This window comes from Rhinopithecus roxellana, chromosome 15, assembly GCF_007565055.1.
Source record: "Rhinopithecus roxellana isolate Shanxi Qingling chromosome 15, ASM756505v1, whole genome shotgun sequence".
In the NCBI taxonomy this organism is placed as follows: Eukaryota; Metazoa; Chordata; class Mammalia; order Primates; family Cercopithecidae; genus Rhinopithecus; species Rhinopithecus roxellana.
The window spans coordinates 54,209,923-54,229,138 of record NC_044563.1 but is presented as its reverse complement, the minus strand read 5'-3'; the positions used below and the strand labels follow the sequence as shown (position 1 = coordinate 54,229,138).

The following is a 19,216-nucleotide window of genomic DNA, read 5'->3' as shown; positions in this document are numbered from 1 at the left end:
ACTTTTGGTAACACACACACACAAACACATAAAAGCACATTAAAAATGTGAGCTAAACAAAACAAAGGGGAAAAAAGGCTAGGAGAGTCTATAAATAACCTTTCTCCCCTTCCTCAGCAACATCGGGAGTTAAAGAGAAAGAGACAAAATGCAAACATGGTCCACCCAATACAGCCACAGCTGCCAGGAGAAGAACAGAAAAGTATAGTATTTTCTATTGCTAACTGAAATGAATGGGCCAACCATAGGAAGGAGACTAAAAATTAAACTGTTGTTACATTTTTTTTTTTTTTTAGACAGAGTTTCGCTCTTGTTGCCCAGAGTGCAATGGTAGGATCTTGGCTCACTGTAACCTCCACCTCCCAGGTTCAAGTGATTCTCCTGCCTCAGCCTCCTGAGTAGCTGGGATTAGAGGTGCCCGCCACCACATCCAGCTAATTTTGTATTTTTAGTAGAGACAGGGTTTCTCCATGTTGGTCAGGCTGGTCTCAAACTCCCGACCTCAGGTGATCCACCTGCCTCAGCCTCCCAAAGTGCTGGGATTACAGGCGTGAGCTACTGCGCCCAGCCACATTTATCTTTAAAACACTATCTTCTCTTTCACTTGACAGAAGAGTAATGATTTATTCCCAAATAAGTTACATAGCATATAATTTTTTCATGAGAAAAAAAATTTTTTTTTTGGCCCTTCAGATATACTTATTCTTACTGTTAAAAGAGGTTTCCTTTTAAGATGGATGGGAAGGAGACAGCAAAGAGTATTTCACTTTTCATTTTGTATCTACTTGTTTTTTGTTTTTTGGCTTTTTTTTTGAGATGGAGTCTTATTCTGTCACCCAGGCTGGAGTGCAGTGGTGCGATCTTGGTTCACTGCAACCTCTGCCTCCTGGGTTCAAGCAATTCTCCTGCCACAGCCTCACGAGCAGCTAGGACTATAGGTGCCCACCACAATGCCCAGCTAATTTTTGTATTTTTAGTAGAGATGAGGTTTCACCATGTTGGCCAGGCTGGTCATGAACCCCTGACCTCAGATGATCCACCCTCCTCGGCCTCCCAAAGTGCTTGGATTACAGGCATGAGCCACTGCGCTTGGCCTCATTTTGTATCTTCTATCAAGTTTGTTTTCTAACCATATATATATATATATATATATATATATATATATATATGTTCCTATAAATAAACACATATTACTTCATTGTCTTTCTCTCTTGGGCTCTTTGCCATTGTTTTATACTTTTGCTTTTGTATCCTTTACCTTTTAAGATGATTCATTTTTTTTTTGGTGTCCCTGCGTTATTGATACTAGGCAAGAAGAAAGGAATCTGGAGCAATAGATTATATTTTAGATCAAGAATTTAAATTGTTATATTTTAACAATTACATAAAGCCATGATTCTCCACAAGTGCTTATTTCTTAAAAATAAAACCGTTACTATTTTTAAAACCTAGAGATATATAGAAGAAAATTTAGAAATGGATCATAATAATAGCAGCAAACCCTTAGTGAATGCTGTGGCCCAGGTACTCGTCTAATCTTTCTATTTGCATCAACTCATACCTGCAAAAGTATAAAACAACGGCAAAGAGCCCAAGAGAGAAAGACAATGAACGAGCAAGTTTTCGGAGAATATATGGACTGCTCTCTACTATTTAATAACTACAAAGCACGAAAAATAAAAAGCCAAAAACAAGCTGCACACTGTGGTGCGCACCTGTAATCCCAGTGACTTGGGAGGCTGAGCCAAGAGGATGGCTTAAGCCCAGGAGTTTGAGACCAGCCTGGGCAACATAACAAGACCCTCATCTCAAAGGAAAACATGAACAAAAAAACCCCTACCCCATGCAAAATAAAAACAAGGACAACAGATGTTTTCAACATACCCTTAAGGCAGGAACAAGATGAGAAAGACTGTCTCGGAGGTAGGCATAGTGCCTGAAGGTGTGATCTGAGAACAATGCTGGCATTGTTGGACAGGTTTTAGCAGCATTGAAAATAAGGACCAAAACTGCAATATCTGATAGATCAGTGGGTTAAGTAAACTTGCAAGTATAAAAGGTTGGCCAGAATCTGGCACTCTCACTTTCCACCTCCAAAATCTCCATCAAGAGACTATGATTTTCTAATAATCAAAGAAATGCAAATACAAACAAGAAAATACATTCCCCTACTCCACCCACACCCCCAATTACCAAAGGTTTTTTAAAATGCCAGATGCTGCCAAGAATACAAAAAAAGGGAAATGATTTTGCCTGTAAAGTAGGTAACTATATTGCCTATCAAATTACATACTGGACAGATGTGGTGGCTCACGCTTGTAATCCCAACACTTTGGGAGGCTGAGGCGGGTGGATCACTTGAGGTCAGGAGTTTGAGACCAGCCTGGGCAACATGGTGAAATCCTGTCTCTACTAAAAATACAAAAATTTGCCGGGCGTAGTGGCAGGCGCCTGTAATCCCAGCTACTTGGGAGGCTGAGGCAGAAGAATCATTTGAACCCAGGAGGTGGAGGTTGCAGTGAGCTGGGGTGGTGCCACTGCACTCCAGCCCAAGCAACAGCTTAGGAATTTGAGACCAGCCTTGCCAACATGGTGATACCCCGTCTCTACTAAAAATACAAAAGTGAGCCGGGTGTGGTCGTGGGCGCCTACAATCCCAGCTACTCAGGAGGCTGAGGCAGGAGAATTGCTTGAACCCGAGAGGCAGAGGTTTCAGTGAGCCGAGATCAGGCCACTGCACTCCAGTCTGGGTGACAGAATGAGACTCTGTCTCCAAAAAATAAATAAAAGGAAAGAAAACTCAGATCACCCTAGCTACACTGCTGAAGGAGATGCCAAAGCTGTCTGCCAACACATGAGGGCCCATCCTAAGCACGGAGGATACAAGCTGGATCATCCATGTCTGGTTCAGCCGTGTCAAAAAATGGGTGGGTGCTCAGAAGCTCTGGCACCAAGGGAAGCACCAGGGTTGGATGCCGACTTCCCAGAAACTTCAAGCACCTGAAACAAACAAATAAGAATGCACATCAACAAATTAGTCAAGTTAGCCCTTTGAAAAGTACTAGGAACTGGAATCAGAAAACCTGAACTGGATTGGAAATTCTCGATCATATACTTTTGCTAACTCTATGACTTCAGATATGTCACCCAATTATTCTGGAACTCGGTTATTTCATCTAAAAAAATTGGTTATTATAAAGATAAAAGAAATGGTTATTTAACCAGTAGCCATTTCCCCCATCTTTCTTCCTGAGAGGTGCCGGATTTTACTCAGGTATCAGGCAGGCAGCAATGTGCTTGGAAAAGGCAGGTCCAGCCCAAGAGCTGAACCACTATTGGTCTAGACCCATCTCGGCAATCCCATTCCCATTTTCCAGTGACTGGTTTGCTGGCAGGCAAGTAAACCAGTTCTAGTCAATGGAGCACGAGAGTATGCTGGCTGGGTTGGCTGGGGAGCTTCTCAGGGATGTTTCTGCAAATCAAAAGAGCAATGAATGAAAGGGAATGACCGTTCCTTTCTGTCTTGACATACTATCTTATGAGGCAGCCATCTTACAACTATGAGAAGAAAGTCGGCGGGCGTGGTGGCTCACGCTTGTAATCCCAGCACTTTGGGAGGCCAAGGTGGGTGGATCATGAGGTCAAGAGATCAAGAAAAAAAATTAGGATAGGTGACTTCAAAATATTTTGGAGCACTATGTGGTTGAGGAGTTCTTTGTCCACAATCACCCAATAAAGACAGCCTTATGTAAATATTCTAAGTGGACCAAATAACCACAAATCTTATTTTAATGCTAGAAGAATGTTCTAGCATTCCTTCTGTATTCATTCTAGGTCTCCACAGAACTCCAGTTACTTATATAGGTGTTTATCCCCACTGCAATCCCACACCCTAAATGACTGAGAGTTCCTTGAAGACACTCAATAAATATATGTCAAATTGAGCTGAATGGGACTATACAAAGGAATGGCAAAACAGAAAACCAGATACCAAAAATGTTACCAAGAGTAAGATTCCCCTGGTATTTTCAGTTTTAATATACTTTCTTTCTTTCTTTTTTTTTGAGGTGCCCAGGCTAGGATGCAATGGCACTATCTTGGCTCACTGTAACCTCCATCTCCTGGATTCAAGCGATTCTCCGGCCTCTGAGACAACAGGTGCCTGTCACCACACCCAGCTAATTTTTGTATTTTTAGTAGAGACAGGGTTTCACCATGTTCATCAGTTTTAATGTATTTCCTAAGTAGCTGATTCACCCCACGGTTTTTCTACTTTTAGTAACAAAATTTTTAAAGATAAACTAAACACAGTTGAACTGGTCTTATCATATAAACTTATTTAAACATGTGGAACACACATTTTATATTAATTACATGTATGGAAGTCATTCTTCAAACAAAGGTTCATAAACAGTGTTAATAACTTGATGGTAGTCAGTAAAACTAGAGATAATCAAGGGACAAAATGATTGTGATTTCCCATCTGTAGGTCAAGTGCCAGCCCTGCCTCCTGCCCTGCCTCTAATCTCTATGATGATGGATCTGATTCTTTACAAAAATGCAAAGTAGACATAGGAGTGATTAACACTATACAGGAAAGGCTGGGTGTGGTAACTCACACCTGTAATCCCAGCACTTTGGGAGGCCAAGGTGGGCGGATCATTTGAGGTCAGGAGTTCAAGAACAGCCTAACCAACATGGTAAAACCCCATCTCTACTAAAAAAAAAATACAAAAATTAGCTGGGTGTGGTGGTGGGCACCTATAATCCCAGTTACTCGAGAGGTTGAGGCAGGAGAATGGCTTGAACCCAGGAGGCAGAAGTTGCAGTGGCTGCAATCATGCCACTGCACTCTAGTCAGGGCGACAGAGCGAGACTCTGTCTCAAAAAAACGTAACAAAACAAAACACTATATAGGAGAAAGAGGAAATCTAATTCATTTCTGTACTTCTAACAGCTACCACAATGGTTGGTGTGTAGTCAGCACACAGCAGGCACATAATATTTGCTAGGTGGATAGATGGACAAATTAGTAAGTAATCTAAAATGTGATACTCAGCTTAGGAATCAGATTCCTGAGAGTTTGGTTAAGTTGAATCAGGTTTCTAAAGTAAAGGCAAAACTCAAGGCCATACTATCCTCAATCTATAAGGATGGAACAATGTCAGCATTGTACATTTACCACATTATGAGACTCAGTGAGTAAATGGGCAAAAAAGTCATTACTTCCATATGGAGTCCCTATCAGTAGGGTACTTGGTTAAATTTTTCAGCAGCTCCACCAATGCAAGATGAATCCCTTCTTTGGTTGAAACATTAGTACAGCATAAGAGTTCATGAAGAGCCTCTCGAATATCTCTGGATGAATCCTTAAAAAAAAAAAGTAATAATAATAGTAGTTACTGTTGGTTAGCAGACTCAGCCTCTATCTACCATGCCCTTCTCCCTAGCCACCTTCCCATCTAGGGTGGCCATGTAACAAAGTATGTGGAAGTTTTTTGGCTGAAATTCCTGAAACAGCTTCATTTTATTGATAAATAAAGGACCAGAGGCAGTAGCTTTGTCCCCTTTGTTCTTTAACCTTCCTTTCCATCCTGTCTGGAACTCAGTCATGATGCTGAAGGTACAAGAGCCTTTTTGCAACTAGGAAAAAGGACAGGCTAAGAAGAAAGGCTAAGAGAGAGGCTGGGAATGGCCAGTTAGCAGAACACTCAGAACACACACACTTATTAAGTTTGCCATCTCATACAGGCACAGTTTGTGGCATCCCAAAACAATTACAACAGTAACATCAAAGATCACTGATCACAGATCACCGTAACAGATGTAATAATGAAAAAGTTTGAAACATTGCAAGAATTACCAAAATGTGACACAGACATAAAGTGAGCACACGCTATTGGAAAAATGGCACCAACAGACTTACTCAATGCATGGTTGCTGCAATCTCTCAATTTATTAAAAAAACACAATATCTGCAAAGCCCAATAAAGAGAGGTATACCTGTATGTGTTAAATGGAGGAGTGAGGGAAAGAGTCAATCTATCTGATGTGAATTTCAAGAAGACTTCGAGAATGAGAAATATTAAAAGAGAGGCAAATTGAAACGTCACTCCTATTCATAAAATTCTGCAACAGTTTTCCATAATGTTAGAATAAAATCCAGACATCTTAAAATGGCCTACAAGGCTTTCTACTTGTCCTTAATCCCTTCTCAGACTTCATCTCATGCCACATTTCTACTTTCTCACTGCGGCTCACTCCTACTGGCTTTCTCTCTATTCTGCAAACACAACAAAGATCACTTGTGTTTTAGAGCCTTCCCACTAGCTGTTGCCTCTACCTGAAGTTATTCTCCCAGTCTTCACGTAGCTAGCTTCTGTTTATCATTCAAGACTCAACTTGAAAATCATCTTGGAAAGTCTTTACTAACCACTCAAATTACAGTGAAATTCCCCATTCCTCCATCATACTGTTTATCTTCTGCATAACATTTATCACCATCTGAAATCATTTTGTTTGTTTACTCCACCTCTCTTTAGAATATAAGTTTTATGACAGCAAGAAGCCTATCTGTTTTGATACCCCTATATTTCTAATACACAGACAGTGCTTGTTGAACAAAGAAGTGAATTTTTCTAGGCAGGGTAGGATCTTGGCATAGCAGGAAACAAAAAAGAAAGTGAATTCCAGCTGAAAGGGTCAGCAAGGTAAGGCTCAAAGCAATGAAGCACAGTGACACAGAAAATATAAGGGAGCAGGGCATAGCAGGGTGGAAGAATAGTCTACTGTAAGTTTATATGGGTCTGAACTCCTGAAAAGAATTAAAAGGCAAGGATTCTTTATGAGTTATATACATAAGTACTTATAAATAAGCATACCTGTGAACAATTCTGTACATCAAAACATAGCTTGGAACATAGCTCAGCTATTCAGCAAACATTTACCGAGCACCTAATTGTGCCAGACACTGCTGCAAGACATTGGTAATAAAAAAATGAAGAGTCGGCCGGGCACGGTGGCTCATACCGTAACCCCAGCACTTTGGGAGGCCAAGGTGGGTGGATCACTTGAGGTCAGGAGTCCAAGACCAGCCCGGCCAATATGGTGAAATGCCATCTCTACTAAAAAAAATACAAAAATTAGTGTTGTGGTGCATGCCTGTAATCCCAGCTACTCGGAAGACTGAAGAATTGCTTGAACCCAGGAGGTGAAGGTTGCAGTAAGCCAAGATCGCACCACTGCACTCCAGCCTGGGCGACAGAGCGAGACTCGGCCTCAAAAAAAAGAAAAGAAAAGAAAAATCAAGACACCTTGAGAAGCTCACAGTCTTATGAAATACAGAATTACTGAAAAATGCTAGAGCAGTATACACAGGGTACTATGGGAATAAAGAGGTGGCATTTAGCCCATCCAGGGCTGGGAGTAACAGTTAGGGAAGGCTTCCTGGATATGTTACCTAATATAGGCTGTGGGAATAAGTGGACATCTCCTAGGTTGAAGTGGCAGTTTTGCAAACAGAGGGGGAAAATTACATTGAAGGTAAAATTGTGAGGAAAAGCAATATGTGTAGGAAAGTGACTTCAGCATAAAGTTCAAGGTGAGGAATGGTGGAAAAGAAAGCTAAAAAGGAAAGGAGTGGCTAGACTATGTATGAGGCCACCCATGAAGAACCACACATAGAATGTAAACTTATTTTTAGGAAAAGATACATGAAAAAATTATAAAGATTTATAATTCAGGAAAAATCTTAGTAGAAGTGCTAAGCAGTTGAGAGAATGGTAGGAACCTTCAAAACCAAAGCACCAGCTATTTTTTCAAGTAAGGAGTAGAAATCTGTTACAAGTGTTCTAAAAACTAAGCACCTAATTACTATCCCTTTCATATCTGAACCCCATCTTCCCCAAAAAAGGAAACCAGAAGCCAAACCCCATTTATGAATACTCTGAAGAACTTCAGTAGTTGCAATTAAAATCCAGACATTTTAGAAAAATAATCCAAGAACCACCTAGAGCTGTATGGCCTGGGGAGCAACTCTGTGTTTACATTCTGGTTCAGCCACTAACTCAGACAATTTATTTTCTCCACAAAATTCCCAGGGTAGAATTAATCAATCCCTAAGAGCACTTGCTGCTATAACAGCCTATGATTCACTACAAGAATAAAATCAACTTAAAGGTTGAAAAGAACTCTTCATTATTTAGCCCCTCCCTTATCTATAGCCACTTCTTCCACTCTCCCATCTCTTCAACTCTACGCTATCATTATATAATAAACTTTTTAGTTCCTTGAATATATCGTATTCTAGCTTATCTCTGTATCTTTAGACATTGCTCCCTCTGAGCCGGGCACAGTGGCTCACGCCTGTAATCCCAGTACTTTGCGAGGCTGAGGCAGGCGGATCATGAGGTCGGGAGACTGAGACCATCCTGGTTAACACAGTGAGACCCTGTCTCTACGAAAAATACAAAAAATTAGCCGGGCGAGGTGGCGGGTGCCTGTAGTCCCAGCTACTCGGGAGGCTGAGGCAGGAGAATGGCGTGAACCCGGGAGACGGAGCTTACAGTGAGCCGAGATCGCGCCACTGCACTCCAGCCTGGGTGACAGAGTGAGACTCCATCTCACAAAAAAAAAAAGACATTGCTCCCTCTGTCTGGTACCCTTTCATCCTACCACCAGTGTCACTTCTCCTTTAAAAAAGATGCACTTCAGCTTGAGTGACAGAGTGAGATCCTGTCTCAAAAGAAGAAGGAAAAGAAAAAGCCCAGTTAAGTCCTACTCCTCCTTCAAATGTCCACTACAGTACTTCCTCCTTCTTCCCAACCTCACCTCAGCCAATTCAGGTTAGACACTGTATTCTCTAGGCATCCTATCCTTTCTTGATCACAGAAAGACCAAGCTTATTCAAATTTCCTGTTTCATAGTCAATTCCTTCCATTTTTGGGGGGTGGGGTATGGTGAGAAAACAGAACTGTGCTGCCTGATATACTGTTCTGTCACCAATGCCTAGCACAATACCTGATTTTAACAGTGGGGCTGAGGGATGAATTAATGAGTAACAAACTAGAAACACTCACCTCTAGCACAGCCAGGACAGTGTCAAGCTGATCTTCTCGGAGAGTGATGTTGTTAGAGATTTTTCTCATGGTATGTATGGACTGCAGACGTACTTCCTCAATTTCATCGTTGAACATGTCAACTAGGAAATCAAGGCACTTCTCAGCAAAAGAGGGTGAAGACTGGGCCAACATGCAGAGGGCCTCCACAGCAGCAATACGAACCTCTAGAAAAAAGAGAAAAAACAAAATTGCACATCAGGCTGGGGACAGTGGCTCACGCCTGTAATCCCAACACTTTGGGAGGCCGAGGTAGGCAGATCACTTGAGCCCACCTAGGAAACACGGTAAAACTCTGTTTCTACCAAAAACAATTTAAAAATTAGCTGCGTGTGGTAGTATGTACCTGTTGTCTTAGCTACTTGGGAGGCTGAGGTGGGAGGATCACTAGAGCCTGGGAGGCAGAAATTACAGTAAGCCAAGGTTGTGCCACTGCACTCCAGCCTAGGTGACAGAACGAGACCCTATCTCAAAACAAAACACAAAAAAACAAATTAGCCAAGTGTGGTGGCACACGCCTATAGTCCCATCTACTTGGGAGGCTGAAGCAGGAAGATCACTTGTGCCCAGGAGTTTGAGGCTGTAGTGAACCATGATCATGCCACTACACTCCATCCTGGGTGACAGAGTGGGCCCCTGTCTCAACAACAACAACAACAAAAAAAAACAAAAAACAAAAAAAAACACCCAAAAAACAAAAAACAAAAACTGCACATCAGCCAGGTGCAGTGCCATACACCAAAGTCCCAGCTACTCAGGAGGCTGAGGTGGGAGGATCATTTGAGCCCAGGAGTTCAAGGCTGGCCTGAGCAACACACTGAAGGCCTATATTTTATATACATATAAAGTAACTCATATCAAATTAAGAGCCACGGGAAAAGTCCAAGATGGATTCCTTCTCCTTCAGGCTGTCTTCTATTCTCTACTCTTCTCATTCTATAAACTCTCCCTGGGAGATCTCTGTGCCCACAGTTTCACATACCACCCACCTTAACATTGATCTAAGAACATGGAATTTAGTATCACAAGGACTATGGCTTAAATCTGACTCCACATATGTGTGAAGTCGCATGTCTGTCTATATTAACTTCTTGAAAATTAAACTGTCTTACTTATCTCAGTATTCCAACCACAGTACTTTTTAAAAAGTTGGTTAGCAAATCATGTTATCATTATTATTAAGATTAAAGTAGACTAAATATCATTGTTCCAATTTTAGAGGTAAGATTCAGCAACGTGGATTAACTTGCCTCAAAGCAAATGAGGGTAGAAATAGGACTAATACCCAGGTCTGTTGACTGCAGGTTAAAATCATATAGTGGTTAAGGATACATGCTTGGAATGATAGAGGTCTCAGAGCAAACTGTAGTAAATGATCCCTCCACTAAGTTGGAGGGTGATCTTAAATAAGTAACTTCCTGGCACCTCAAATTTCTCACCTGGTAAATGGAGATAATACTCATTTCCTTACAGAGTTGTTAGGACTAAATGAGATAATACAGGTAAAGCACATAGGGGCTCTGCCTGGCATATTTTAAGAGCTCAATAAGTATCACTTACGGTGTAGATTTGGGTTCTGTAAGCACCCTTAAAACAGGGACATGTTTTCGACCCCTTGGTATGCTCAGAACATGTAAGCAATAAAGCCACTGATCCGAGGAAACCCTTTCTTCATTCACTAATAAGTGGGCCTGCACACGTACTATATGCTAGGTGAGGTACTAAGGGCTAGGATACAAAGATGAGAAATGAGTAAGACACAGAAAATGCTCGCAAGACTTCTATACATGGTTGTTTTTTCCTAGTGATTCCCATATGCTTCTGTAACAAAATGGACTATTTCAAAACAAAACAAAAAGTACCTAAACTTGTGGTTAAAACTCACAAACACAATTTCCTCTTTGTGTAAAGAAAGGTTTTATAGACATGTTAAGAGTAGAGTTACTACATTAAAGACAGATGATTCAGGTTTTTCTTGGTAGTTATGAATTCCTCCTTTTCATCAAAAGAGAACAATTTTCTTCACTTCACAATAATATAATTTAAACATGAAATTGCTAATTATAAGGCAAGCTAGAGATAAACCCAAGTATATTAAGTGGATCTTCCTCCTAGAATTTTATCCATTACACCACACTGACTCATATGTAACCTTTGCAAGTCCACCAAGGCAATCAGGAAGGAACTTCTGACCAGAAAGAGATAATCAGTGTGACCTCAGCTGATACAATTCCAAGCAGAAGCAAAGAAATGTGGTATTTTACTTTGCCTGAACAGCCAGACTATAAGCAGGTAAACTGACATTTTCCACTGAACTTTTTGGAATGTTGAAAATATGTTGACCAGGCATGTCACACCTGTAATCCCAGAACTTTGAGAGGCCAAGGCGGGAGGATCACTTAAGCCCAGGAGTTTGACACCAGCCTGGGCAACATAGTGAGACCCCATCTCTATAAAAAACAGTTAATTAAAAATAAATAAATAATATGTCACAGACTCCCTATGGGTACAGAGCAGAGAAAAGGAATCTACTATACTACATTTTAAAAAAGATTGATCCTCAGCATCTGCACATGTACAATTGGGTCCAGATTTAGCTACTTATTAGCTTTGTACTTAGTACTAAAGATACAAAGATGAACAAAAGCAAGACTATCCCCCAGGCTTACAAACAAGAACAGTCAATTGCATTACAGAGTGATGACTGTTGCTATGGAAAAGCACAGGGAATGTAAGAAAATGCATATGAAGAAATACAGCCCAATCAATGGGATCAGAGGTGGCTTTCTGTAATACGTGATCCCTAAAAACAATACCTAAAAGAGCTGCTAAGCCAATAGAAAGAAAAAGACCTTTCTAGAAGAAAAGCTGCATGCACAAAGTCCCAAAAAGGAGGGAGAAGATGGATAAATTAGAATACTAGAAGCATGTGAGGCACTACACTAGAGTGAACAGCCAGTGAAATAAGGCTCCATTTCATTCCCAGCAATGCACCCCTAAAACCCAAATTTACTCAGAATTGTATAAATGTGATAAAATTAGAAAGCTGTCATACCTGATACCTGGTTATGGTATACTCAGTTTTTTAACTTAAGTTAATTTGATTACATATTAATAACATTTATAACACAAAGGGTAAGTGCTTGAGGAGATGGGATACCTATTCTATATGATGTGATTATTTCATATTTCATGCCTGTATCAAAATATCTCATGTATCCCTTAAATACATATACTAGTATGGAACCAAAAAACAGCCTGCATAGCCAAGACAATTCTAAGCAAAAAAAACAAAGCTGGAGGCATCACGCTACCTGACTTCAAACTATACTACAAGGCTACAGTAACCAAAACAGCATAGTACTGGTACCAACACACATATACAGACCAATGGAACAGAATAGAGGCCTCGGAAATAACACCACACATCTACAACCATCTGATCTTTGACAAACCTGACAAAAACAACCAACGGGGAGAGGATTCCCTATTTAATAAACAGTGTTGGGAAAACTGGCTAGCCATATGCAGAAAGCTGAAACTAGATCCCTTCCTTACACCTTATACAAAAACTAACTCAAGATGGATTAAAGACTTAAACATAAGACCTAAAACCATAAAAGCCCTAGAAGAAAACCTAGGCAATACCATTCAGGACATAGGCATGAGCAAAGACTTCACGACTAAAACACCAAAAGCAATGGCAACAAAGCCAAAATTGACAAATGGGATCTACTTAAACTAAAGAGCTTCTGCACAGCAAAAGAAACCATCTTCAGAGTGAACAGGCAACCTACAGAACGGGAGAAAATTTCTGTAATCTATCCATCTAACAAAGAGCTAATATCCAGAATCTACAAGGAACTTAAACAAATTTACAAAAAAAAAAAAAAAAAACTAACCCCATCAAAAAGTGGGTGAAGGATATGAACAGACACTTCTCAAAACAAGACATTTATGTGACCAACAAACATATGAAAAAAAGCTCATCATCACTGGTCATTAGAGAAATGCAAATCAAAACCACAATGAGATACCATCTCACACCAGTTAGAATGGCGATCGTTAAAAAGTCAGGAAACAACAGACGCTGGAGAAGATGTGGAGAAACAGGAATGCTTTTACACTGTTGGTGGGAGTGTAAATTAGTTCAGCCATTGTGGAAGACAGTGTGGCGATTCCTCAAGGATCTAGAACCAGAAATACCATTTGACCCAGCAATCCCATTACTGGGTATATACCCAAAGGATTATAAAATCATTCTACTACAAAAACACATGCACACGTATTTTTATTACAGCACTATTCACAATAGCACAGACTTGGAACCAACTCAAAGGCCCATCAATGATAGACTGGATAAAGAAAATGCGGCACACATACACCATGGAATATTATGTAGTTATAAAAAAGGATGAGTTCATGTCCTTTACAGGGACATGGATGAAGCTGGAAACCATTATTCTCAGCAAACTAACACAAGAACAGAAAACCAAACACCAGATGTTCTCACTCATAAGTGGGAGTTGAACAATGAGAACACACGGACACGGGAGGTGGGGGGGCATCACACACCAGTGCCTGTTGCGGGGTGGGGGGCTGGGGGAGGGATAGCATTAGGAGAAATACCTAGTGTAGACAATGGGCTGACGGGTGCAGCAAACCACCATGGCACGTGTATACCTATGTAACAAATCTGCACATTCCACACATGTACCCCAGAACTTAAAAGTATTAAAAAAAAAAATTATTAAAAAATCTTAATGGCAAACTGGAAATTGTGTAAGTAAATCATATAAATGTTAAAAGTGACAAAATTCAGTTGTAGAAACTAAACAAAGCAAAAACGCTAATAGAAACAAAATAGGTTTCAGTTACTCATTTTAGAGTAAAATAGGTTTTAATAACTGGACTTCCTCATTATCCAACATTATTTAAATTGTAATTCATATTTTAAGTTCATAGAGAATCAAAAAGCAGAGGTAGCTTTATTTACTTTCTATACATATGGAACATTTTAGAACAAATGATAGGATAACCCAATTGTTATATCTACTGATGAAAAACTGTCTTTCAAAAATAATATTCTTGCCCTTCTAAGAAGTAGTTCTATCCTGAGGTATGATTTTATAGGCATTTTTAAGACCTGGCACAGGTCTCTGGCACAAATTTACTGTAAAATGTGGACATTCAACATTACCTTACCAGGTCTGTTACCCTTGCTGATAATGAAGAGGCTGGAGTCAATCATCTCAAATCACTGAAATTCTGAGATCTACGTGAGACAGAGAACACATAATCACAGGGCTTTATAGGAAGTCTATTACAAGATGGAGGACTAGCTTTATCCTCTAAGGATGAGACAGAGACAAAATATATGAAACAACAGCATTCCAGACACTGGGCATCTGGCAATAAAGGACTGCAGTCCCTGAGAGATGGGAAATAAATGAGGTGATCTCAATGATTACAGCAATTAAGTTTAGAGAGACTCCAAGCACTAGGTCTTCTCTCCCTGAGTTGAGAAGATTGAGCTGGGAGTTTGGGAAGTCCAATGTGGCGAGAGTTCATAGAGCAAATTACTGGAAAGGAGAGAACTACACGGAGAGACAGAAAGCTTGGGAGATCTGCAGACGGTTGCCCCAAGTCTTCAGCTGAATTCTGATCTGTGAGAGAGAGACCATCTGAGGCCTGGAAAAGAAGCACTCAAAACAATGAGAGGAAACAATCTCTAGAGCTCACACAGGGCCTATAAAACCACAGTTAATGTAGAAGAATTTTGCAGCCAGGTGTGGTGGCTTACACCTGTAATCCTAAAACTTTGGGAAGCCGAGGCGGCCAGATTGCTTGAGGCCAGGGCTTCAAGCCTGGCCTGGGCAACATGACAAAACCCTGTCTCTACAAAAAATACAAAAATTAGCCAGGTGTGGTGGTGCCCACCTGTGGACCTAGTTACTCGGGAGGCTGAAGTGGGACGGTCATCTGAGCCCAGGAGGTCAAGGCTGCAGTGATCCGTGACTGCACCTTGGCACTCCAGACTGAGCGATACAGCAAGATCCTGTCGAGAGAAAAGAAAGAAAAGAAAGAAAGAAGAAAAAAAGAGGTTTTCTCTAATCCTGCCTAACAAAGTATAAGACCTGAAAAAATGGATCCCAGAACAAAGCTCAAAAATATTTATAGGAACAAAATAATGTTCAGTATCCAATAAAGTGAAATCTATACGTCTGGCATCCAACTAAAAATTATCAGACATGAAAAGACACAAGATGGAATATATACAAGATAGAATAATATATAATACAGGAGGAAAAAAAATCAATCAAAACCAACCTAGGAATCACAGAAATAATAGACCTAGTAAACAAGGATAGTAAGACAGTTATTATAAACATATTATCTGTTTACAAAGCTAGAGGAAAGATTAAGTATGTTAAGAAAGACATGGTAGATACTAAAAAGACCCAAATTCTTTCTTCTTTTTTTTTTTGAGACAGGGTCTTGCTCTGTCACCCAGGCTGGAGCACACTTGTGCAATCACGGCTCCCTGCAACCTCTAACTCCTGGGCTCAAGCAATCCTCCTGCCTCAGCCTCCCAAGTAGCTGGGACTAAAGGCATGTACAACCATGTCTTGCTAATTTTAAATTTTTTGTAGAGATAGGGTCTCCTTATGTGGTCCAGGATGGAAAAAACCCAAATTCTAATCAAACTTCTAGAGACAAAAACTACACGTCTGAGATGAAAAATATACTGGGTGGGATTAACATCAGATTATATCTTGCAACACTCAAAGACAAAGCAATAGATACTATCCAAAATCAAACAAAGAGAAAATAAAAACTAGAAAAAAAAAAAAGAAAGAGAAAAGAATAGAGCATCAGTGAGCTGTAAAAACAATGTCAGTATCCTAACGCATGTGTAATTAAAGTCGCCAAAGGGCCCGTAGAGTCAGAGAAATTTAAAAAAATAATAGTGGCTGGGTACAGTGGCTCACACCTGTAATCCCAGCACTTTGGGTGGCTGAAGCGAGCAGGTAAGTTGAGCTCAGGAGTTTGAGACCAGCCTCAGCAACATGACGAAACTCCATCTCTACTAGAAACATAAAAATTAGCTGAGAGTGGTGGCGGGCACTTGTAGTCCCAGTTACTCGGGAGGCTGAAGCATGAGAATTACCTGAACCTAGGAGGCAGAGGTTGCAGTGAGCTGAGATCACACCAACGCACTTCAGCCTGGGCGAAACTCTGTCCCCACCCCACCCCCACCCCCCAAAAAAGAGAAAGAAATAAACAATAGCAAAAAAAAAAAAAAAAAAAAAAAATGTCCAACTGTGATGAAAACTATTTGATTCAAGAAGCTCAACAAACTCCAAGCAAAAGAAACATGACATGAACTATACTATACCCAGGCACAGCATAATCAGATTGCTTAAAACCAGTGATAAAGATAAATCTTAAAAGCAGCTGGAGATAAAAAGACACATTATATACAGAGGAAGATAAAAATGACAGCAAATTTCTCAACAGAAAACTAGGGAGCAATATCACTAAAAGACTGGTAGAGGCCATGCACAGTGGCTCACGCCCACAATCTCAACACTTTAAGAGGCCAAGGCAAAAGGATGACTTAAGCCCAGGAGTTCAAGACTGGCTTGGACAATATAGGGAGGCCCCGTCTCTACAAAAATATTACAAAATTAGCCGGGCATGGTGGCACGTGCTTATGGTCCCAGCTACTCAAAAGGCTGAGGTAGGAGGATTGCTTGGGTCCAGGAAGTCAAGGCTTCAGTGAGCTGTGATCACACCACTACACTCTAGCCTGGGTGACAGAGTGAGAACCTGCCTCAAAAAATAAAAAAGACACTTGGAAAAAAAAGTGTATTAATCTAGAATTGTATTTCCACAAAAATATCTTTCTGTATGTATGTATGTATTTATTTTTTGAGACAGAGTTTTGTTCTGTTGCGTGCCCAGGCTAGAGTGCAGGGGCACAATATCAGCTCACTGCAACCTCTGCCTCCTGAGTTCAAGTGATTCTTGTGTCTTGAGCCTCTCTAGTAGCTGAGATTACAGGTGCATGCCATCATACCGGCTATTTTTTGTATTTTTAGTAGATACAGGGTTTCACCATGTTAACCAGGTTGGTCTTGAACTGCTAGCCTCAAGTGATCCTCCAGCCTCAGCCTCCCAAAGTGCTGGGATTACAGGTGTGAGCCACCATGCCTGGCCCAAAAATATCTTTCAAAAATGAAGGTGAAATAAAATATTCATCAGTCATATAAAGGCTTTGTATTCAGACATACCTAGGTTTAAATCTTGCTCTGTCTCTTACTAGCTGGGTAAGCAATATCAAGTTACTATTTTTATTAATATCAATTTTAATTGCCAATTATTCAGTGTTTATTATAAATAGGCACATGTATTATGCCAACTGCTTTATGTGTATAGAACCTCATTTAATTCTCAGAACTCAGAAAGATAGTTATCATCATCCCTGTTTTATAAAAATGCTGGAATTTAAATACAGACTGACTGAACCCAAATCTCTTGCTCTTCACCATTGTCTCATACTACCGGGGTCTCTTCTGTGTGTAAAATAAAAAGCATAGTAAGTACTTCCCAGAGTTTCTGTGAGGACTAAATGAAATGATACATGTGTGTCACCCAGTACAATGCCAGACACATAACAGTCACTCAATTAAAGAGTGTTATTGCTATCATACAGTCATACTTACCATACATCTCATCTTCCAACCCATGAACAAAAGCTCCACAAGCTCCCGATTCAATCAGGTTCACAGCCCCGGTATCTACTTCTTCCTTGGGAGCATCATCTCCCCACTTCCTGCCACTGGAAAACTCCCCTGAACTGTAAAGTTCCTTGGCACGCTCATGTGCAGTACGTTTCCTCTGCAGAAGACAACAATAATTACCAATTGTAGGAGGTTCATGAAGCAACGCTAAGATGAACCCTGAGAACATGGGAAGGCAGAAAATAAAACTGCTCTTTGAGAGTTACGTTTGTAAAAATTATCAGTAGTTCATACAAGAGAAATGCAAATTCAACTTAAAATGAAACCAAAGCCTTGCTGGTCTATAATAGCTGAAAATACCTAATTAAAAAGGATAAAGATAGCTGAAGAATGTGTTAAGAAAGTTGGTTACGTTTGCTGTGGCAGCAACATAGGAAAGAGAGAGCCAGAGAGGCAAATAATGGCAGTGCCCCTCCAAACACCATCTTGGGTAGACAACACATTTACTCTAAGAAAACAATTATCAGGCAGGGTGCAGGTGGCTCACGCCTGTAATCCCAGCACTTTGGGAGGCCAAGGCAGGCTGATCACAAGGTCAGGAGATTGAGACCATCCTGGCCAACACGGTGAAACTCCATCTCTACTAAAAGTACAAAAATTAGCTGGGCGTGGTGGCGCGTGCCTGTAGTCTCAGCTACTCGGGAGGCGGAGATTACAGTGAGCTGAGATTGTGCCACTGCACTCCAGCCTGACGACAGAGCGAGACTCCACCTCAAAAAAAAAAAAAAGAAAAGAAAAGAAAAAAAGGAAAAGAAAACAATTATCTTAAGTCCTAGTAAAAGTATTTTTCTACTTGGCAACATTGCGTTCTATTTCAGTTACAGTACAGTCACTAATCTAGTAAACTCACTTTACACAGAGATTGCCTAAGGTGGAATATACTGGTTGGTGAAAAGTAAGTATCCAGTCCACTTGACAGTTATGGTTCTCATCACAAACGAATGACCTGGCACTCCGCTTTATACATCAGGCTGTCATGGAAACCCCATCTCTAAAAAACTACAAAAAAATTAGCCAGGTGTGGTTGTACACACCTGTAGTCCCAGCTACTCAGGAGGCCGAGGTGAGAGGATCACTTGAACCCAGGAGGCAGAGGTTGCAGTGAACCAAGATCACGCCACTGCACTCCAGCCTGGGTGACAGAGCGAGACCCTGTCTCAATTAAAAAAAACCAAACAAACAAAAAAAAAACATGCACAAGAAAAAGAGCTGAGAGACATACAGCAAAATGACCAAAGTCATCACATTAGGGTAGCAGGTATATGGGTAAATTGCTTTCCTTTCCCTCATCAA

At 40.6% G+C, this 19,216-nt stretch overlaps 1 protein-coding gene across 3 annotated transcripts in view; it reads right to left on the bottom strand.

The window, feature by feature from the left end:
• The window catches only part of INTS4 (integrator complex subunit 4), a 108,555-nt gene that overhangs the window by 38,578 nt on the left and 50,761 nt on the right, over positions 1-19,216 (bottom strand). For all 3 annotated transcript variants that reach the window (XM_010365777.2, XM_010365776.2, XM_030918245.1), the window contains 5 exons: positions 17,846-18,020; positions 9,078-9,283; positions 5,227-5,369; positions 2,885-3,000; positions 1,885-2,018 (listed from right to left, as the gene is read on the bottom strand). In XM_010365777.2, the coding sequence (XP_010364079.1) occupies positions 1,885-2,018; positions 2,885-3,000; positions 5,227-5,369; positions 9,078-9,283; positions 17,846-18,020 (774 nt within the window). The remainder of the gene's footprint in view (positions 1-1,884; positions 2,019-2,884; positions 3,001-5,226; positions 5,370-9,077; positions 9,284-17,845; positions 18,021-19,216) is intronic.